This window comes from Pollicipes pollicipes, unplaced genomic scaffold, assembly GCF_011947565.3.
Source record: "Pollicipes pollicipes isolate AB1234 unplaced genomic scaffold, Ppol_2.1 Scaffold_6686;HRSCAF=7923_pilon_pilon_pilon, whole genome shotgun sequence".
Taxonomy (NCBI): Eukaryota; Metazoa; Arthropoda; class Thecostraca; order Pollicipedomorpha; family Pollicipedidae; genus Pollicipes; species Pollicipes pollicipes.
The window spans coordinates 17,108,013-17,131,146 of NW_023596921.1; the positions used below are offsets into that span (position 1 = coordinate 17,108,013).

The 23,134-nt window shown below is 51.9% G+C and overlaps 1 protein-coding gene across 1 annotated transcript in view; it reads left to right on the top strand.

Annotated features, from left to right (window-relative positions):
• Positions 1–20,624, top strand: part of LOC119107978 (gamma-aminobutyric acid type B receptor subunit 1) — a 97,687-nt gene extending 77,063 nt beyond the window's left edge. Inside the window, exons 7-9 of the mRNA XM_037231566.1 lie at positions 1,388–1,468; positions 16,268–16,348; positions 20,511–20,624. Coding sequence (XP_037087461.1) covers positions 1,388–1,468; positions 16,268–16,348; positions 20,511–20,624 — 276 coding nt within the window. The remainder of the gene's footprint in view (positions 1–1,387; positions 1,469–16,267; positions 16,349–20,510) is intronic.
• The last annotated feature ends 2,510 nt before the right edge of the window (positions 20,625–23,134 follow it).

The window sequence follows — 23,134 nt, forward strand, 5'->3', positions numbered from 1 at the left end:
TTCAATTCAGTGAGATAAGAGCTCCCCACTAATGACCTGTCCAACTATTCTTCAACGTTTTTGCTTCCAACAGTCTGAACAATGTCCCGATCAATCTTCTGGAGCGCTCTTTCCGAGGTCCACCCGCCTCGCGGCCGCGGGGACTCGCTGGTGCGCAGATGGTACCCGTTTGAGGATTGGGCTTCGCCGTGGGGAGTCACTTCGCCGTTCCAGAGAAGTGAGCAGCGCACGTAGGCCAAATTGATTGGCCAGTGATGTTAAATTGAGAAAAAATGAGGTAATCATAATCGTGCTGGCATTTTTTCAGCCTCATCCGAAGCATTCCCAGGGTTTTCAATCGCGATGACGGGTTAGTATAGCCAGCGAGTATAGGTGCATCATACACTCGATCACAACAAAAGAACTGTCCTTCATTCACCGTCCGCACATGGCATATAAAACCTGCTTACTGTAATGCGTGGTCGAAAGCATGAAATGACAGCACGAGCTGAGTTTCATGGTGGTTTAATTTTCAGGGACAAAACTGGTTATCAGTTGGACTGCAACAAGCATTTAGTGATGGGTTTCAGAGCGGCAGAAGCGGCAGATGAGCCAACCGCAATCCTTCTCTGTGGCGGTGCCGTTGGCACCAATTGTAACAGCGCATCGCGGTGTACTTTTGCGATCCGCTGGCCACAAAATCATTTGTGTTCCGGTTGCCCCTTTAAATCGTTGCTTGCCAACCTGATGTGGGCCTGAGAACCTCGCCGCCGCGCATGCTGTTGAAAAAAATGGCGCGGCATTGGTGAGAGAGATGGCTCATCCCTTGAGCGGTGGCATTCTAGCGTTGTCCGAGAGGAAGTCAACCATTTTAATGTTATCTGCTGACGTGCTGCGCATATGAGGCTAAAGTGAGATGACTCGCTCAGCGATTTGTTTTCCCGACCGGATATAGAGAACGTCTGGCGCTCCGCTCTACTACCGTCGCTCTTCTATCATCGCCACTCTCTTCTAGTTTTCATTATTTTCGCCAACGCGTCAGCGTTAATAACGTACTATGCATGCATATCACCGCGATTTGTTTTCTCTCGAACTGACAGGCAGTTGCTCGGCTTTTATCAGGCTGGGGTGGTTTTCTTCAATGTCTGGCAAAGTTGCCGGCCATTTTTCCAGCGGACCAGTTCGATCTCATATCCATGTGTGCATGACAAGTCCTGACGTTTCATAGTTACCTGTGGGTGTCCCTGTGTCTGGCGGGCACCAATGTTCACATGTGTCCGCTGTCTTCCTGACGCCGCACCGCTGTCTTGGTGCTGATCGTGGCCCGCCACGTCCGGTGATGTCCGGCCCCATCCGTGGCCCTCCCAGAGCGTGGTCCGGCGCCTGAGCCCGCGGCTCTGCCCCGCAGGCGTACCGGCTGGGCATGTACGGCGACGACTACGCCTGGCTGCTGTACGGTGGCGTGGCGGAGCGCTGGTGGCGCCGGCCGGCCGACAGCGGCTGCCGACCGCACCAGCTGCGCGCCGCCACTGCCGGCCTCCTGCTGGTGGACAGCTTCAGCGAGACGCGCGCTGGCGCCCGGCCCGTCTCCGGTCTGGTGAGAGCTGATGTGGAGTCGAGAGAGGCTGGCACTGATGGCGCCTGGCCGATCTCTGACCTGGTGAGAGCCGACGTGGAGCTGGGAGCGGCTGGCACCGCTGGTGCATGGCACGTCTCTGGCCCGGTGAGAGCCGACGTGAAGCCGAGAGCTGCTGGCACTGCTGGCGCCCGGTCCGTTTCCGGCCTGGTGGGAGCCGACGTGGAGCGGAGAGCGGCTGGCACCGCTGGCGCATAGCACGTCCGAGCGCCACAGGCCTGTGGCCCCATCATGTCCGAGTGCCCTGAATTTGGGATGTACGCGTTTGTCATAACACGCGCCCGGGTGGCCGACTGAATGCCCTTCGCCCGAGTTGGCGTGGAGGGTCCTTTAATGCCCTGATATCTCGAAAACTAAGCGCCAGAAACACCAAATTAATGGCTTGGATCGACCTGTACTTGAACTCACTCGCGTCAAAGTTGAGGTTCCTAGGTTGTGACCTTGGTGTCAAATAAGGTCAAACAAGGCCAAATTCCAGATTGGTGTCTCAAGTTCCCCCGGAACCCCTTATGTAACGGCATTGCAACTGGATACCTGTGCTAAGCAAAAGGTCAACGAGGTCAGTGATATTTTCGACCTCCATAAGCTTACGGTGACCAAATACCCACGAGATTGCTCCTTTTCTGCCATTCGAATAAGCATAAGGGATTGCGCTAGGAAGTATGCTTCCAAAAACACAGTGTTGACCTGGGTCATTTTAGACCATTTACCTACTCTGACCTGTAAAAAATGGACCACATGTTTGCCGCGGTCCCTCTCATTAATAAATTCGAAGTGGGCACCAGAAACTACCCCATAAGACCAAGCTGTCAAATAAAAAAGCAGGCTAGATTTGATCATGTTCTGACCTTCTGACCTTCAGCCCCACGCCAGTGAGATTGAAGGTAATTCAAAATTGAATTGCTTTACTGCCTAAGAAACTACCTCAGATACGTATGGCTTTGCCTAGCACTCCGTCGTTGCATCACATTCAATGATTTTTTAGAAATGCCCTTCGCTGACGCACATGGCCAAGTCAGCGACCTGACAAACTGCATGTAATTTCTTACGGCAAAAGATCACCTGTTCAATTTTCTTCAGCCATGCAAAGTTTAGCGCTGCCAAGCCATGCCATTTGGAAATAAGGGTGGAAAAACCTTCGAGGGGGGTCAATTTGACTCTCCCCCTTGAGTGCGTGATAATGTCAACTGTAAAACGCTTAGATCCGGTGAGGTGTATGCCTTTTTCTTAACACGCGCTCGGGTGGGGGGTAAATTGACCCCCCAAAAGTTTTCCGGAATGGTTCCCAAAGAACGCAGCGTACCTGCGCCAAATTGTGCATAGCTGTAGACAACTGAATAGCGGATCATTTGGTGTAACAAATTAGACGTCCCTTGTAAGGTTGTTGACCTATGGCTGGTCAAAGTCAGGCCACGTTTTCAGCGAAGTCAATTTCTAGGGAATCGTTCAGCCTGATGCAACAACGGAGTGTTAGACGAAGCCATACATCTCTAAGATACTTGATTGGGCAACATAAATATTGAGTGAACAAATTACATCGACCTAAGGCCAGGTATGAAGGTCAGGCCGAAGTCAAAATCAGCCTGTTGTATTACTCTGGGGCTTGCTGTATGCGATAGTTTCTGGTGCTCATTTCGAATTTATTGGTAACAGGAACCGCATTACACATCTTTCGTGGATTATGGCTTCCGTGGGAATTTGGCCACCATGACCTTCAAAAGGTCAAACAAGGTCATGTCCTTAAATGAGCATGCGACCTTTTGCTTAGAAACAGTTATCTAGGTTGTGGGGGCACTTTGAAGACCGACCGGAAATTTAACCTTGTTTGGCCCCATTTGACCCGAAGGTCATGACCTAGGAACTTCAAACTTTGACCAAAGTGAGTTTACGTACAGGTCAGCACCCCGTAAATTTGGTGTCTCTAGCTTTCTTAGTTCCGAGATCCCACGGAGGTGCAAACTGCCCCCCCCCCCCCCCCGCCTCCACCGGAGTGAAGGTTATCCAGCCGGCCACCCGGGCCCGTGCTAATATGGACTAGAAAGCGATAATATTCGTGTATTGCACTTTTAAAACAGGGGCGCCACACTCAGTGAATCTCAGGCAAAGCTTCAGCACGTAGCGCGTCATCGAGATCATGTGGAGCCAGCTTTGGGAAGATAAAGCGAACTCTAAACGCCTCACCACAACGCTACCTCATACTTAAGGGTGCTATTGCAGTGGCAAAATCCCGCGTCATTTCGCAACTGACACATCTGATGACAACCAACCAGGTTGATAAAACTGATTAAGACAGGGTTCACCAGGAAATTTCTATGACGAGGACGTCTTCCCAAGGTAGCCAAGGCGACGCTTTTCCAAATCATATAAGAAGGGGACTTAAGAGCGCAAATATTGTCACTGATATATCGAGCTTAGCAGGGCTGCATGGATGAGTAAAATAGGAAGCGCCAGGGAGGCACCTTTCGCCAAAATATTGGCTGCTAGAATCCACCCATACGGCTAGAAGATACACTTAAGTTCATCTACAGCTATGCATTGGTTGAACGGTTATCAAATGTTGCTGCAAAGACTGCTCACGTTTTTCCCATCAAATAGAAAGATGTGAGCAGCCAACATATCTGGCATAACATATATATATATATATATATATATATATATATATTATATATATGTGTATATATATATATATATAATATATATGTATATATATATATATGTATATCTAGCGGTGAATGGAAGTCCCATCATTCATGCAACTGTATATCCAAACGGCATCAAGACTATCGGGGATTTGGTGGACCATAGAAAGTGCGTACTGACTTACAAAGTATTAAGGGAAAAACATCCCGTAAGGTGTGCAAATTTATTGACATGCGTAGGGTGGGGCCGTGCCATGCCGAGACAGTGAAAGGTTGTGCTGCGAGATGGAGATATACCTTTCATGTCTGACAAAAACTCCGCTAACTTTCCTGCGTCATTTAAAGGTAAGACAAAACAATAAAGCAACTCAAGACAAAAAGTGGAAGCATCTATACGTGTTGGGATAACAGAAGCATATATCTACAGCACAAAATCGCTGGGCGGCAAAAAAACATCAAGTTTGGTGTTAAATGGGCAAACTTGCATGCTTCATCTTTTGAAATGACCTTATCGATGACATTACAAACAATGCAGGATAGGCTAATGCATAGGTATTACCGAAATATGAGGTACCTATTTTTAAGACGCACAGTTACAGATCCGTTTTGCAACCAACGTGGTCAGGTGGATACACTAGGTCATCTATATGTGGCTTGCTATGATGTTGAGATATTTTTGGACGGACTATTTCTTAGAATGCATTAAAAACTCCCAGATGAGGAACAAGGAAAAGTAACGGAACTCATAATATTGTTTGGAATGTTACGCCAAAACACAAGCGTGAACATGCTTGCGCTGTCAGCCAAACAGTTTATTGGAATTCAAAGATCGAGACGATGAGATTACATTAGATCTAGTTGATACCTATAAAGGCAAGAAGCTGCAAAGCGAGAAGCAAAATGCCTTTCATAATGGTGAAAATGGAGACCGACACGAACTGAAACGCGTTAACTTGGAGAGCAGTATGCGGTGTCGGCCGCTTCATGTACCGACATTGCTGATCGTTGCATGCGTGTCAGTGTACGGGTATGGGCATGTGCGTCGAGCGGACGTACAATGCGCCTCAAAAAGTATCGTATGCATGGCGTGACGCCTTGAATACCGGTAAACAATCAGTTTTCAGTTCAGCAATGCCTGTGCGTGTATGCCACATTTGTATATCCTAAATCCTACCTCCTACCTCCTCCTACTTACACCTACCTAAAAACGATAGCAGCAGCCTGCAGCGGCATCATGCCGGCGTTATGCATTTCAAACGTGCATCACAAACAAGCAACTGCGACGACGACATGATCGTGCAGTAACTGTAACCGCAGTTTCATGGTTGTGATGGATAGTTTAGTCATAGTTCACCACATTGTATCAGGAACTCATCATTTTATTGCGCATATAAGTTTCAAACAGTAAATTTTACAGAGCTTCACCTCATACAAACGAAACCGGCCTATAACCTGGCGCGCGACTGCTGCCTGTAACACTCATCCGCAGTGGCACGTGATATCCAGCGCTCTTGGTAACACACCAAGGAGAGTTCGCGGGCTGTTGATCCGATTGCGGATGGAATTCATCGGTGTTTTTGTGTTTCTGTTGTTTGTCCTGCGTTTAGGTGGGTCACCAGCGTTGGATAGTGCCTGCGTGACGTGGCATCTGCGAATATGGTGTTGTGTAGTCGCTGGGGTGATAAGAGTAGCACGTCAGGCGGTTGTACCATCGTTAGCTGTCACGTTGTAGCTGAATCACCCAAGCCATGTGATTCCCTGTTTACAGTACTTAATTGTAATAACATTAGGCGTATGCTATTTCGTACTGCACGAAATATCTGTGCGTTGCAGCTGTAAAATGTCCATTGCACTCATTTTCGCGGCATTACGACGCCCTTACGCACCTGTGGGACAATCAGTTTTCCGATTGTGTGTGTCTCTTTCATGTTGCTTCATGTGACCAACATTCATCCCCTCGGCCAAACCCCGTTGTTGACCATCCGAGTCGCAAATTGGCACGGATGGTCCCCCGTGAATCCCGCGCGCACGTCCACCTTGCGGCCCCGGTCGGCGGATGGACGTCTAAACAGGTCGATGGACGCAGCGGACGTTGTAATGCGGGCGTAGGAGATGAACGAGCGAACGAGCGTAGCTGGACAGGTGGTCCGAAATCCGAGTCCACCCGATCTGCTTGCTTGTTCACTTTTTTCTCTTCAGCTTGATCAAGTTCAATGGAGCCCTCTTTCCTTACACCCGGCGCACAGCACTGCTCTAAACACCGCGCAGCGAAATGACGTTTGCTATTGGGCTCAGCTGGAGCCCCGCTTGGTCGTCTAGCACACGTCAGATGATAATTTCTTTCATGGAGGGGATGTTCGAACAATGCTAGTTGCTCTCCTTTCTCTCTCTACTATTCCGTTACATTTTTGGTAAGCGTTTTATGCATACCGGCTATCAAGTCGGCGGTGTGTTAAATGCTGTGGTGAAATCGCCAAAGAAGAAATGCAACTCTCTGGCTACATTAGCAATGTTCCACATTTGACGATATTGAATCAAACATCGGATATAACGAACTAAGCTGACGTATAAATATTTGTATACCTTTAAGTTGAAAAAATGCTCTAGACAACAATATTTATGTTAAGTAAAAATGTTTATCATTACGTCATTGTTTGATTGCATCATGGAGTGTTTGTATAACGCTGAGGCGCTGGCAAAATTGCCGTGCAAAATTGCCACCTTAGCAATCACGTATAGCTAGCAATAGAAAGAGCAATCAATTTACTCGGCGAGAGCTGACAGTGGCGGTGCCGTAAGTGTTTGGTGAGCAAAACTATCCTTATGCGCTCATGTATATGTCCTTGTTCTTGGTGTTTTTGCACATTACCGTGAGTTTCAGCTTTTTCCTTGCATTTACATATCCGGTTATGGCGTTATTCTTAAGTTATTCGGAGGCAGTTATTTGTCTGTAATAGCTAGCAGTGACCGAAACTTACTCAGCGTGCTCAACAGTGATTAAGAGCCAACTGACATCCACTTTATTTTGAAATCATGCTCACGGACACCAGATCTGAACGGCTCGATGTTGGAATTCTTCTTTATCTTGAACGGCACATGACCTATGGAGTGGCTGGACCTGAATGGCATTGCCATGGTGTCATGCATGCGTAAATGACCTTGAAATAGTCTGCACGAAATGGTCTGTATGTCTTTGCGGGCGTATAGCTCAGGAACTAGAGAGTTTTAGGCATTAAGAAGGAAGGAGCTGTGAACTGCGCCGAATGGTTAGTTCAGTTTGAATCTCAATACAAATATATAAAACTCCCTTTGAATAAACTACATCAAATGGTCCAAGCACTGCATAATTCAACGACGTCTTTGTTGAGCTTTTGATGGATGCAGTACGCAGAAACTTAGAAAGGGCAGCGCGGAGATGCAGCATATTTGAAACACGGTAATGCCAACTGAGACCATCACCACCCTTGATCCACGTGAGCACGTTTTTGCTTAAATGTCTAGTGTCTAGATACGTGATAGTGTCACACTTGTAAAGCGCTTTTTAGATCTAATTTTCCGCATTGTAGTCTAGTCCACTCCACCAATCTAGAACCTATCTGACTGCCAATCACTTTTATTCATATCTCGAATACATAGCGGCTCATATGGTCGTAGCAAACATGATAATCTAATTTGCAACAATAAATAAAATTATCGCGAAGTAATCCGTGTAAGTTCATCAAATTTGAGCAAAATTAAGTAGAAATATGGTGAAAATGATTGTGTCACACTTAGTTTCAAATTTGCATGTCAGCCTTGAGTGAGGCTTACTCCGTGCGAGATTTTAGAAGTCGATTTCATCCTAACCGTTTCTTGTGCCATTCGAGTTTTTGACGCTGGAGTCATCAGTTTATTTTAAGTAAGCTAAGTAAGTCGTTTTGCTTGGCCGGTATTGAAATGCAATCCTGACGTAACCAGTAGTTTGCGTGCTTCGATCCCGTCCAATCCAGTCCACTAGTTTACCCACGATTGCGGGTAGACTCAACCCGTGGCGAGTTTCAGCACGTTGCACCATTTGTCATCGAAAAAGCTGTCGCTTTGTCGCTTTGCTTTGTCTCTCGTCGCTTTCATACTTGCGAAGGAGTTTATCACCCAAGCCGTTTTGCAAGCTTTCAGTGACGCGTGGTTAGGTCGCAGCAAACCGTACGGTAAGACGAGCCGCGGGAGACAGGAAATCTGAACGGGCATCCGGGCCGTCTAGAGGGCATCCGGGCCGTCTAGAGGGCATCCGGGCCGTCTAGAGGGCATCCGGGCCGTCTAGAGGGCATACGGGCATCCAGAGAGCAATCATACGAGCATCCAAACGGCAATCATACTGGCATCCAGAGGGCAATCATACGAGCATCCGGAGGGCAATCATACGGGCATCCAGAGGGCAATCATACGAGCATCCAGAGCGCAATCATACGGGCATCCAAACGGCAATCATACGGGCATCCAGAGGGCAATCATACGAGCATCCGGAGGGCAATCATACGGGCATCCAGAGGGCAATCATACGAGCATCCAGAACGCAATCATACGGGCATCCAAACGGCAATCATACGGGCATCCAGAGGGCAATCATACGAGCATCCGGAGGGCAATCATACGGGCATCCAGAGGGCGATCACACGGACATCCAGAGGGCGATCATACGGGCATCCAGAGGGCAATCATACGAGCATCCGGAGGGCAATCATACGGGCATCCAAAGGGCGATCATGCGGACATCCAGAGGGCGATCATACGAACATCCAGAGGAAGAATTCGGTGTAACACGGCTGTCACCGACTGGCGGGCAGCTGAAGCGACGTTAACGTATCTCTCCATCAGTCGGCTGTGAGATAGTGCGGGCAAATGGGAGTTGACTGATGAAGACGCATGGGTGCATTTCGCAGCCATGCAGCCTTTTATTGGCTCTGATTACTTGCCTCGGGCAGCCTTGCCCCGGGACGCTGCTAGAGGGGAGAAGAGGCACGTTGTTGACCAAAAGACTGGCTTTGCGGTGCCCCCGTGGCCCTTGGGGCACCGTTGGGGCGGCGCCCGAATGCCCTCGTCGCGCCGACGACGACTCCATTGTGTTAACAGTAGGGTCCCTTTAATCAAAATACCTTGTCCACGTGAGTGCTAGTTAGCTTCTTTCTCTGAACAATAGTTCGCCCTCTCCGGCGTCCAGTCCCGTCGTCGCCCCGGATTGGGCAGACAGGTCCCTTATCTGAACACTGGCTCGTCCTCTCTGGCGTCCAGTCCCGTCGACGCCCCGGACTGGGCAGACGGGTCCCTTACCTGAACACTGGTTCGTCCTCTCTGGCGTCCAGTCCTGTCGACGCCCCGGACTGGGCAGACAGGTCCCTTACCTGAACACTGGCTCGTCCTCTCTGGCGTCCAGTCCCGTCGACGCCCCCGGACTGGGCAGACAGGTCCCTTACCTGAACACTGGCTCGTCCTCTCTGGCGTCCAGTCCCGTCGACGCCCCGGACTGGGCAGACAGGTCCCTTACCTGAACACTGGCTCGTCCTCTCTGGCGTCCAGTCCCGTCGACGCCCCGGACTGTGCAGACAGGTCCCTTACCTGAACACTGGCTCGTCCTCTCTGGCGTCCAGTCCCGTCGACGCCCCGGACTGGGCAAACAGTTAGCTCCCCTCCCTTAACATTGGTTCGCCATCTCTTGCGTCCAGTTCTGTCGAGGCCCCGGCTGGGACACACAATATGAATCGCCGTCTGGATGTGAGTGGGAAGGAAAAGGACGAGTAGCTGCTTTAGTTTTGTAGCCTTGGTGGCCAGCGCAGAAGCTGGCAGCGGATGGACACTCACATAGAAAACGCATTCTTCTACCACTAACAAACAGTACCGGAAATGCGTCTCCATTAGGTGCAGAACTCGAAAACTATGCTGGACTGTCTCCCAACATCCCTTTTTGAGCCCACAGCCTGTCTCCAAAGCTCATTCAAGAAAACAGACTCTTAAGATTAACTTCTGAACATTTTTAGATTGAATTATCTTCTTACACAGTATCTAAAAGGCGTATTCTCACAAATTCACCCCATTGTAAGCACGGTGTTTCTGGGCGCGTTTAACCACTGAGCTTCCTTGGACATGAGGGAAGCAGGCGTTGGGATGCACCTCCCATGTCATTTGGGACAAATTCGCATTGCAAACAGGACTCGGACACCGAAAATACCACAAGCAATATATTTACTCAAATTTATATTGCTTTGCCACCTGCTGCATGTTTCATACTCAGTCCACGATGTAAACGAAGCTGGGGTGTGCTATAAATACTGCTAGCAAAAGAAAACAGATGACATTTGATGATACAGATTTGATGATTTGATGACACCAATGATAGACATTTGTGACCTCCAAGACAACAGGAATATGAAGGCATGGCTGGTGTGAACCAAACCTACCTTCCCAATTACTGGCTGCCCACTTTTCTGTGGCGTCCATGCCTGCCATCTACTTCCCGCACCAAACTCGCATTTTTTTTTAGCGCAACACGACTGGAGCCATGTTTGTTGACCGTGTGTCTCTTGAGGTTTTCCGCATACCTTCGAAAAGACATCCATCATATCCACACCTCACTTTTTTGACGTGATGGATATGGTATCCTGGGCTCATGCGTGTGGGCCTTCCACGAGTTTGATGCGCGGCTAATAAAAGCTGATCCTTATCGGCAATGGAGAAACGCGCGCGGGGGGACAAGATCTTCTATCTTCCAGCTCGATGCCCCTCGCTCAACGCTCCTACTTCCCGGCAAAGCACGCCGGGCAATGGCGCGCACACCTCACACGCGCGCAAATGTGGTCTAAGGATGTGCGCGATGAGGAGAACGCGCGATGAGCGGATGAGCACGACGAGCGCGCTGTGAACAAGAGCGTGTGACGCTATTATGTCGTCAATTGCCATATTTTCATCTAGTTATGTGCAGCGTCGTGACAACAATAAGTCACGTTTTCCCTTCTGTATACAATAAGGGGTTACATGAAACTTTGATAGCCCTTCCTTCTTTCAGATATCATTTGTTTTAAACTGAGGTCATAACACGCGATACCGTGGCATTATTTTCTCCGAAAAAAAATGAAACCGGATGCAGAATTCGTAAGGGTAAAAAAGTTTCAACCCCTTGCAAACCGCTGTTACTGCTCCGTCCGAGCGTCCCCAGTCCTGTCTCCTACACAGCTTTCGCCATGTCGATGTGGACGAGTGGGGGGGGAGGGGGGAGGGGGGGGGGGGGGTGGACAGAAGGGGGAGCGGGGCATGGCCATAGGAATGTGCGCGGGAACCGAACCGTCCGGATGTTTCCGCAAGGGAGCGGAGAAGCCATATGGGAAAGGCCCGGGCCAGGCCCGAAAATGCGTTGGGCGGTCGGGCCAGCGGAGCGCTCCGTCCGCACGTTAGCCCAGGGGGTTGAGGACTCGGCCAAGACCGCGGGGCGGAGGAAGAGCTTTTTCAAGACGCTCCGGCGTCTCTTTGAACTTTTTACAGTGTCCCAGAATGGTCCCAGCTGGTGTTGCCAAGTAAGCAAGCGCTTCGACCTCTGATTAGGTAGTTGCCACAAGTTGCATCCTGTGATTTCGTTTAGTCGTAGACGCGAGAAATGAAGGGTCGAAATAAGCACCCCAGGTCTGTATTTTGTATTCAATTTCCTTGATGCCTCTACCCTCCAGATTGACACACTTGTGCATTCATCTTTCGTGACCTATAACGATACGCCACGCTGTATCGATGCCCGCCGAGGCCTTCTGTCCGGATTGTGGAAAAGCTCCACGGGTGTTTTCCGATCCCCGGTCGGGAATCACAGCCGTCCGCTATCCAAACAGGCTGCCGTGTGCATTGGGGAATGGATCCCCCCTCCCCCTTCCCCACCGATCTCTTATGCAATCCAACCTCGTAATCACGCGATGTGCTGGAGCGTCATGTTTACGGATACGCATATCAAGTCATTATTTTCTAATGAAAGCCGTCGGCGGCAGCAAAGCTACATCAGCAGAGGGGCAGAGAGATCAGAGCGTAGCGCCTTCTCCGAACATCCCCTCTTGGTTGACGTCAGGCCAGTACAGAGCTGCCACCAAACCTGTGACATCTTTTCCGCATCTGTCCTGCTGTGCTCCCCATCCCTGACCCACTTCCTTCGACAGTGTGGGCGGGCCCAGGTCTTCTATGCGCTGCGGGAGGTGCGGCCTTGCGTGCGTTGTCTCGTTGCCCCCCCCCCCCCCCCCCCCCCCTCCCCCCGTCTACAACGCAGCCCGGCTTATTACCGTCCGGAGGCGACGGCGCTGGCGCCGCCGCCGCCGGACCAAATGCTTGATCGATTCCGTGTTTGTGTCGCTCGGGAGCTACGGCCGACGGCGGTGCGTGGAGAGGACGTCTGATAAAGGGGAGGGGCGGCCGGAGTGGCCACGGCAGGCGCTACGGGGCGTTCGTTCTGTCGCTGGCGCGGAGCGAGCTTAGCGTGCAGCCTGTCTGAGAATGGCCAGCTTCGTTCGGTCACGGACTGAGCTCAGCGTGCAGCCTGTCTGAGAATGGCCAGCTTCGCCCGGTCGCTGACTGAGCTCAACGTGCAGCCTGTCTGAGACTGGCCAGCTTCGTCCGGTAGCGGACTGAGCTCAGCGTGCAGCCTGTCTGGGAATGGCCAGCCTCGTTCGGTCACGGACTGAGCTCAGCGTGCAGCCTGTCTGAGACTGGCCAGCTTCGTCCGGTCGCTGACTGAGCTCAACGTGCAGCCTCACTGTCTGACTGGCTCTGATACTCACTGTCTGAGACTGGCCAGCTTCGTCCGGTCGCGGACTGAGCTCAGCGTACAGCCTGTCTGAGAATGGCCAGCTTCGTCCGGTCGCGGACTGAGCTCAGCGTGCAGCCTGTCTGAGACTGGCCAGCTTCGTCCGGTCACGGACTGAGCTCAACGTGCAGCCCTGTCGGAGCCCAGCTGCCTACCCTGGGCAGTTGCGCCAAACGCAGAGGCGCTGCTCTGCTCCCCGTGACCAGTGGTGTGGTCCACCCACCCGCATCTCACCACCGGACCGGGGACAGCGTGCTCGGTTAACTTCCAGACATTCGCTTCAGCCTTATCGGATGGCATATGACACACTGGCCTTGGGACTGTATGTATTGATGGTAGTGATCGCGCGCATTATGTTCGTCCCAGACCAGAGCGGGATAATAAGTGTGCAAACACGCTCCATGAGTGTGTTTGGATGTCATTGTAACAGCCAACCAAAACGGTACTTTCGTGTTGTGGGCGCTTATGCATCCTGGGTGTCTTTCCTTGACGTTAATAGCGCAATATGTATGGGAACTGTGCATAGTGCATGAGTCTTATGAACATCCAGTAGAAATTCAACGTCCTGCATGTGTCTCACTATTCTTGCTGTAAACGTTATAATCAAGTAAACTAAGGTGGATCTTGAACAGATCGCACGTCTTCCCCTGCTCAGCATAGGCATGACTTGGAAAGAAAACAGTATGAACTATTATTTGCTCCTTGTTTGGGAACAAAGGTCAGAAAATTTTCGAAGACGATGATTCTTCATGTGGTGGTGAAATGTGTTCGCGTAATGAAATATCTGCCGCGACAACCAGCTCGCAGATACAGCTATGTCCCGCTCTAAAGAAGTGTTCCACATTCGTATGGGGTTTTTAACTGAAATAGCCATCTAGAGGATCGTCCGGCGCAGTTCATAGCCCTGCCCTTCTTAACGCCTAAGCCCTTCTAGCTTCTGAGCTATGCGTCCGCAAAGTTTCCTGTTGTGGCACGTTTTGGATTTACGTCACGCGGACCACGGCGGTGATGGAGACTGTCAAGCCTCTGATGGCATCGGGGGCCCTCCAGCACCGTATCTGATGACACATTGAGCGACTGCGCCATGGCGGGCAGTTCGGCCGCCAGGCGCTTGTTTGGCGATGCATCAGCGGCTGTTGGCGCCCAGCGTCCGATTCAGAGACGAAGACAAATGTTAACTCGGCGCTAACAGACCGCCGCGCCGGCGTGGACAGTTCGAGAGCACAAGAAGCGCAGCCGTGTGTGCCGCGCGCGTCAACCACCGGGCCGCCAGCTCAAAGTGCCCCGGCGGTCGCGGTGACCCCCGTCCTCCCCCTGGGGAGGAGGGTCACCCGTCGCCTCCCCCGACGTCGTGGCGGCCCGGCCGCGGCTCGGATGTGACCCTGACACACCGCCTGGGGGGACGCGAGACTGAGTCCCATTTCCGAAGCTTGGTTCCGGAAATTAGTCGGGCTATTTGTTGCCAAACTGGGTCCGGCCGGCGCCTCTTGGGGGGGGGGGGATGGAGGGGGGGAGGGGAAAGTAACGTTGAAAGGGAGCAGACGCGGGGAATGGCATTGACGTCCTCCGGAGAAGAAGGGAAAGGAGTACTAGGATTTGCAGAGTGCGCGCAGCCTTTCGTGGTCTGAGCACGAATTTTGGTCTCCACGGCAAATTTGGGTAAAATGTTAAGCTATTTGGGCACCATAGTAAGAGTGTACTACAATCAACCTTTTCTATGCTTGAGCGTCAGCTAGACATATGGAAACCAGCTCATAAAACAAACTGATGCGTCGATGATAAATTCAGTTTTGATTATTAAATTTAACGATGCTGATCCACGAACTGAGAAAAAGGAAATCTGCTTTCTATCAGCATTCTTTGGCTGAATCCACACAGGTTCATTATACCTTGGACAAAATGCATCATGAATAAGTCGAATATGATTATTGATCATGCATGTTACTGATAAATTGTTCAAACAAATGGTTGTTATTTGATTAGATGCAAATTGACGGCACAATTATCATTTGGTGACAACAACGTTACCACAGTTGCACATGTTTAATGATTTATTGGGTTCCTTAATTTTAAAAATACGTCAGCATTGTTCGTTAAAACATGGCATTGCACAGCGGCAGGCATGTCGTCAAGTTTCTGGACAAGCTGCCTGTGTGTTCGAGAGTTGGTGATTGATGGTCGGCGGCAGCCGGCTCCAGCTTGAGGCAGTGCGGTACGAAAAAGGGGTGCCTTAGAGGCCTCAAAAATTATGTTACCCAGGGCGACAACAAAAATAGAATCGGAAAATGTTCTCAAACTGTATCAGATGAGTGTGACTGAACCATGATGGGTGTGTCTTTCGGCAAGTCATATGGGGTCCTGGTGGCCATATCAGCACTTATTTGCCCCTCCTATGGCTTCAAATCTCAGAATGCAACGACAATGCGCAAAAACGGCTCTGAAGAGTCGTTATTAGACGGGTGCGGCTAAACAGGGGACAGGTGTGACCTGCAGTATGTCATACCAGGTTAAAGGGATGAAGGCCATTGTTGGGCTGACCCGTGCGGCTATATCAAAAACTTAAAAGGCTACACCTTTGGGAGAAAACGACGTCAGAAAGACCTCCCAAATCGGTAAGCTGTGCTCTATCGAGATTTAAATCGTGTGGCCCTTTTTCAAAGTCAAATCTGGTCACAAGGGACAAAAGCTGCCCCAGCTGCACCTGGTATCACTTGGCTTGGCAAAAAACAGCCAGAACGGGGTATGCGTGATACGTGTTGGGCGCTCGGCGCTTGGACGGGGCTCCGCCGGGGGCATTTAAGCCCGCTGTTGGCTGGCGTATGTCGTCGCGAGGACACACGAGGAAGCGAGGATGAGGAGAAGCAGGGCGAATGACTGGACAGCGCTGAGAGAACGACACGCCATGAGCCGTGCCAGTCGATTCCGGGCCCAGGTTGGGAGGGCTGAAGGGACGCCCTGAGCCACTACCCTGCCGTTCTGACTGGCTCCTTGTCCGGCAAGAGTTCGGGGGCGTTTCGGCGGGGGCTGCGGCGGCGTCGGGTGCCCGTCACCCGCACGGCCGCGCTGGCCTATGACGCTCTGTGGAGCGTGGCTCTGGCGCTCCGGCACACCCAGCGCGAGTGGGCGCGCCACGCGGCCTCAGCCGCTCTCTCCACCAGTTCGACTACAGCCGGGCTGACACGGCCTCGGGACCTGTTCCGCGCCACGCAGAGGCTCAACTTCACCGGCGTCTCGGTAAGAGCCCGCCGGTGCAGCGGCTCGACCACTCAGTTCAACTTCACCGGCGTGTCGGTAAGTTCGCCAGTGCAGCGGCTCGACCACTCAGTTCAACTTCACTGACGTCTCGGTAAGTTCGACAGTGTAGTGGTGTGACCACTCAGTTAGCTTCACCGGCATCACAGTAAGTTCGTCAGTGCAGCGTATCGACCACTCAGTTCAACTTCACCGACGTCTCGGTAAGTTCGGCAGTGTAATGGTTAGACCACTCAGTTCAACTTGACAGCGGTTTCTGTGAATTTGACTGGGGATTTAAGTTTGGAATCTCAGTTATTTGCGAGCATCTTAATTCTTCCATGCTAACTGTGAGCTTACCAATACTTCCTCTCATCCTCTTTATTTACTTGCTCTCTCCCTCTTTGTTATTTAGTTCCCAAATTCGGGCTTCGAGGAGCCTCAGGGGAAGAGGGCTGATTTCTGTAGTGATAACTGGGCTGTTCTCTCCGTGGACAGCTCTGACCCCGACGGGATCGATGGCATGGCGACCGTGACGTCATAGCCTCGCACGTGATCAGCATGCATCGAGCAACTTCGCTGGATGAGCACCTTCGTTTCCGGAACCACCGGACTTAGGCGGGGCGTCATTGCCCGTAAAGTAAATCCGTGGATTTCCTCCGGCTTGAAATGTTCGAAGTGAGAGGTTGGCGCCTCCAAATTGGTGGATTGTTCTGGATGACTCTGAGGTGTGAAAAAGCCGTTTGTAAAAATATTGCTCTGAAATGTGTGTTGCTTAAAAGGCGGTATAAAGAAGTCCCGGACTCTTTGGGGGACATTCGGCGCGATAACAGTAAAGCGAAGCTATAAGCAGAAAATTAGCGACATTCGAGACCAGAGCTGAAGGCATCAGACATGATGGAAAATAAGTTGAATCTGTTCTTAGAATGCGTGGGGTTTAATGTTACGGTGATGAAACGAGCTGCGTTTTGTTTATTGTTTGCTTGAAATTCTATAGCGGCGTGGGTATTTGGCCAGGTAACGATGAATCTTTCACCGGGACTCCGCCAAACATAACAGTGTTAGCGGTTATTGTACGCGAGAAAAGGGGCGCGAGAAAGGAATATCGCAAAACCAGCTGATCGTTGTCTGACCATGGGGGCAAATGTGGCGCGATTACAGTTATGCCTGGTTGTGTCACAAGATTGGCTTTCAAGACTGTGAGCACTACGCATGGTAAGAACCTCCCTGCATTGCTTGTAACGCTATTTGCGTTTTATAAGGGTAAGCTTGAAACAGCTAATAATTACAGCCATATTTGCGTTACGCCACCATATAATACGACGGTTGAAATCGAGAGTGAAAGTAGCAAGGCGGCCGATTTTGTTGAATTGTTCACATTTTCTCCAGGAAACCATGCCACATCACTCTGTTGGAGGCAAGGTTAAGACCAAGTAACCCATCCGGTCGCCATCTAATCCGCGTCCACCTATCAGCAACCATAGCTGCCATGGAATGGTCCTTCCAGATGCCTCGATTGCTGTGTTGCATGGCGTCAGTACATATACAAGACGTGACATGACATGACATGACATGACATGTATGACACAGTTACCAGTGAAACCCGCCTGGCGTTGGTCGGACTGCGCCTGCTTGTCCTTCCCGTGATACCGCGTGCGATGACTTCGATAAACCCGCGCCCGAAGCTTTCCACGAACTCCAATATATTGGCTTCCATCCTTGGCGAGATACACCAGTTATATTCCACTGCCCGGAATGTGCCATAAACGTGCTCGTTGCTGATTGATATGCGGTACACGTTATTGTGGTGACGCCCAGAATGCATCACAATGTGCTCGGTGCTGATTTGATTCAGCGCTGAACCCATTGCGTAAAGAAAAGACGGCTCACGCGCTTTGAGAAGAACGGGGCGGGGTGAGAGTGGGGGAAACCCGTCCAAATTTCTAATGTCACTCAAATAATCGCTTACTGCAGTTGAAGGCTCTGGCGCGGCTCTCATGACATGACAACACAACACGCTCCGTCCCCCCCCCCCCCCCCCCCCCCCCCCCCCCCCCCCCCCCCTACCCCCCCCCCCCCCCCCCCCCCCCCCCCCCCCCCCCCCCCCCCCCCCCCCCCCCCCCCCCCCCCCACACCCCCCCCCCCCCCCCCCCCCCCCCCCCCCCCCCCCCCCCCCCCCCCCCCCCCCCCCCCCACCCCCCCCCCCCCCCCCCCCCCCCCCCCCCCCCCCCCCCCCCCCCCCCCCTCCCACGCACACACCGAGTCCGTCCAGCCGGCTGCGTACACAAGTGCAGACCCTGAATGAGGACGGCGCGGAGCCAGGCTGGGCCATGTCCTTACTTTGTCTGTTGTATCATGCCGGCTCTCGTATTCCGCCTTGCTCTTGATCAGGGCCTGCTCCCTTTGCTGAGTGTGGGAGGAGCGCTAGTCTTGCCACGGCTTGTTCACATCTCATTTGTAAATGGGTGCATTCTCCATAGAACGCTGCGGCGCAAACGCTTAAATCACACCGCAGCAATTTCCAGCCGGCAACTCTCCAGCTTTCGTGTTTTCCTTTCGGAGGCTACCGTACGCTGGTATGGTGATGTGGTGCAGGGATAACCCCCCGCTTCACGAGTATGAGCTGTAGCTGTGGCTGCTGGCGGCGTGGAAGCCTGGCTTGAAGCTTGATAAAGGTTTGCAGTCTTGTGAAAATCTGGATGGACCATAGGCGGCTGTGTGTGCGCCTCAAATACGCTGAAAGCGAGCCGTGGTAGACCAACAGAATTGATCTGTGAACATTGTAGCTGCTCAACTCAACGAGACATCGGCGTAGGGAAGCTGGCTATGAAGAGCGGTGTGCAGAGAATTGTGCGATTCATCTTTTACTTATGACATGGAGGGAAGGTGGAGGAAAGTTTAAAATGATTCTGACTGGGTTCTTTGGAACATGTGGCGTTCAAACGAATACATGTAACAACAAGCCAGAACAAGAAACATCGCGGATAAGTGACTCGTCACTGATGTATATCGGTACTTTTCATAATCGGCAGATTATTTGCCGAAAGCCGGATCGTGAAATCAACATTTAAGGCGAGGGTGAACCTAAAAAGGGACAAAAAACGTGCTTTCAAGTTGGGAAAGGGTCGTTGCGCTCCATTGATTTAGTTAGAAACTTATGTGGCCACCTGAAATTGTCCTGAGTGGGTTCCCCATTTTACGGCTGCCATACTAATTGTGTCAAAGTAGTTATTGCACATTTAGTCACAATGGCGTGCGAGCTAACCAGCGTCCGCATTTTAGATCCTCTTGAAAGATTGCCGTAGTCGGTCTCTGCTGGATCTGGTTTCGCAACTTCTGATGGTCCGTGTTCCGTTCTTCTTGCAGAGTGTTCTGGCCTGCCTCTCGTTCTCACCCCATCCGGAGATTTCTGTCCCGTTCCCGTCCCTTCTCGAGATGTTTTGTTCTACTGGTGGAGTCACCCCCCCCCCCCCTCTAAGTTTTCCGTCTCCTCCCGGCTGTGACTTGCCGTATCTCAATAAACCTTTTCCTGTCTTCGTCCCGAAATGCGCGACGTGTTCTCGTCCGGTTCCGAAAATGTTCTGTCCCGTTTCCCGCCTTCTGCATATTCTCGTCACCGTTCTGTTTTCTCTCCGAAAAGTTGTATGCCGTCCTGGCGTTTCCGAGGCGTTCTCTCCCGCTTCTCTTCATCTCCCCGGAAAGTCTGTTTCGTTCCCACCCCGCCGCGCCGTTCTCACTCTCCCGCTTCTCTTCATCTTCCCGAAGTCTGGTTCGTTCCCATTGCACCGCGTCGTTCTCAGTCTCCCGCTTCTCTTCGTCCCCCCGGGTAGTCTGTTTCGTTCTCGTCCCGCCGCACCGTTCTCACTCTCCCGCTTCTCTTCGTCTCCCCGGTTCGTCTGTTTCGTTCTCGTCCCACCGTGCCGTTCTCAGTCTCCCGCTTCTCTTCATCTCCCCGGTTGGTCTGTTTTGTTCTCGTCCCACCGCGCCGTTCTTAGTCTCTCCCGCCGTTCTCAGTCTCCCGCTTCTCTTCGTTTCCCCGGATGGTCTGTTTCGTTCTCGTCCTGCCGCGCCGTTATCACCTCTCCCGTTTCTCTTCGTCTCCCCGGGTGGTCGTTTCGTTCTCGTCCGCTGCGCGTTCTCAGTCTCCCCGTTTTTCTTCGCCTCCCGGGTCGTCTGTCTCGTTCTCGTCCCACCGCAACCGTATCAGCAGCGTATGTTTCAGGGACCAGTCAGCTTCAACGGGGCCGATCGCAGGGGTCTCAGCGCCTTCTATCAGCTACGAGGTGAGAGGGTCAAGTCGCCCGTGCGAAGCGGCAGCAACCCGCACCTGAAGTGACCTTACGGCCTCGCGTTCAGTGGCTTGCTATGCTCTGACAAGCTATCTCTCTCCAGCGCTTTGCTGGGTTTTTCTGTGGCTGTGCTCAGGCAATATCGGATTTTTCAATTTGCGAACGGTCCCGAAGGCTCAATTTCATTTCTGGTGATGGTATGTGACTTGCACCGACAAGCATAGGGCAATAAAGAGGACAATTCTGTCGCTGCGCATCTAAATCGACGCGGGGTCGGTGCGTCTGGTGAATTGCGACCGGGGCTGTGACCGGCAGGCGGGAACCTCAGCCTGGTGGCGCTGTACGACCCGCGGCCGGCGGCGCTGGAGCTGGGCTGCGCCGCCTGCGCCGCCGTTGGTGGCCGGGCGGCCAGGCGCCGGTGGCGCGCCGGCTGCTGGTGACGCGCGTGGTGACGGTGTCGCGCGCCGCCCTGCTGCCATCGTTTGCCTGGCCTCGCTCGGCCGTCCTGGCTCTCCGGCGTCTTCTTCGCCTTCAACGTCTACTACAAGCACATGAAGTGGGGTAGCGCGGTGCAGGGCGTGGAGATGAGAGGAGAGGGAAGACGCCAATGTCAGCTGTGCCGCCATTGAGACATTTCAACCGTGAACTAATTCACGGTGTTCCGTGCGGGCATGGTTCTTCAAGAGAACAGGGTGATGATTTTTCATTTCCCTTTGAAAAATCACTGATGACGAGATATTTACTGACGTAGCATATGCAGTCTTCTACTGAACAGGTTTTTTCTGTTTTACTTTTACCAAAAACAAGCGGGATATTCCGACTCCCAAATGAGGCTTGCCCAGCCAAGGGTACAATTAACAAGGGAAAGCTTGCATATATTGTGCATATGTCTTGCTGTGGAACACTGCCATAAGCAAAGTACCACAGAGTGGACGCTAAGCAGGACGTCCATGGTTTTGAAATGTAGGTTTTAACGCCTATTAATCCCAGGTCATTGAAATATTGTTGCTCTTGCGGCTCTCTTTAGCCGCCGCGTTATAGACCACCACCTTTCTAAAAGTGTCACAACCATATGTTCACCTTCCATAGCACCCACGCGAAGGCCTTAACTTTGCAGACTTGTGACAGTGTAGAGACCCCCTACGACGAAAAAAGACGAGAACAAGTCTTTTCCGACAGCACAGTTGGTTAAAGTTGGCTGCTTGTCAGTTGGCTCAGCTGGTGTTAGGACTCATCCGCTCGCGGCGAAGCACTTAAGCACTCGCAATTTCCCGTAACTAGGACGGCCTGCGGCCGGTGGCAGCGGCCGCTCGAAAGGTCAGTCGACGTCAGGACTAGGACGGTCCAGGTCGAGCAGTACGACGCGCTAAGCTTTTGCTACAAAACTCTGCCTTTAACCTTTCGAATTTCGCGATCGGATGGTGGGTCCAGGGCTCATGAAATTGTTATTCCTGGATCCGGAAATCCATCCAATGCAAAGGTTCAGACGAAATATGTAACAAAATGAACCGTGAACGCATTTCGCAACTTCATTCGTATACATTTGAAAAGGATGCTTTCAGCAAGTGCAGTTTTTTTTGAATGATGAGATCATTACATCTAGACCGTTCCTTTACCCTTGCAGTCTCTAATGGAATTGTGTACGTTTGCAAGTCTCGCTGCACGCGGCGTTTACTGTATTGAGCTACTGCGATAGCTGGGACTTAAGCCGTCGCGGTCGTAAGCCCGCCAGAGCGCACGCAAAGCGACCTACAGTGTGGCGAGGTCATCATTATTATGAGAGGTTTGGGCTCTTTTTCAGGACAAGCTCTCCCATTCATCACGAAGCTTTGGAATAATTTGAATTGTCAGAAGAAGCTATAATAAAATACAATCCGGTCAGAAACCGGCGTTATCAAACAACTTGAGGCCTGCCGACGGGACACACGGCCCTCTCCTGTCTCTCTCTCACCCGCGTCGTTGGTCCGCTTCTCAGGCAGGTGAAGCTGTCCAGCCCGAAGCTGAACAGCATCACCGTGGTGGGCTGTATGCTGGTGTACGTGGCCGTGGTGCTGCTGGGCCTGGACTACGCCACCCTGTCCAGCACCGGACACTTCTCTATCGTCTGCACGGTACTGTGGCGCGGGTCTTGCGGACGGTCGGCCGAGTCTCGTGAGACGACCGGCCGTGTCTCGCCGGACGGTCGGCCGGTTCTCGTGAGACGACCGGCTGGGTCCCGTGGGCCGTCGGCCAGGTCTTGCGGGATCACCAGACCGCGCTACAGGCTGCTCTGCCTCGCGCGCCGGTGGACGTGCCCTGCTCGAGGGCTCTTTTAAACCGTGACTGTATGGGCAGAGAGATGTGTTGGCGGGCGATGAGGTGGCTTGAGTCAGTCTTTTAAATAACGATGTCAGTTGTGTTTGCATTGACATGTTACCTTGTGCGGTATCTCATTCTTATCTTCCCCTGACGCGTGCAGCATGGCCATCCTCCTGGTAGTTTTCCCTGCTCTGGCGTCGGAGCGTGGGACCGCCGCATTTGGCGATGACGGCCGTTTCAGGAAGTTACTCGAGCGAAC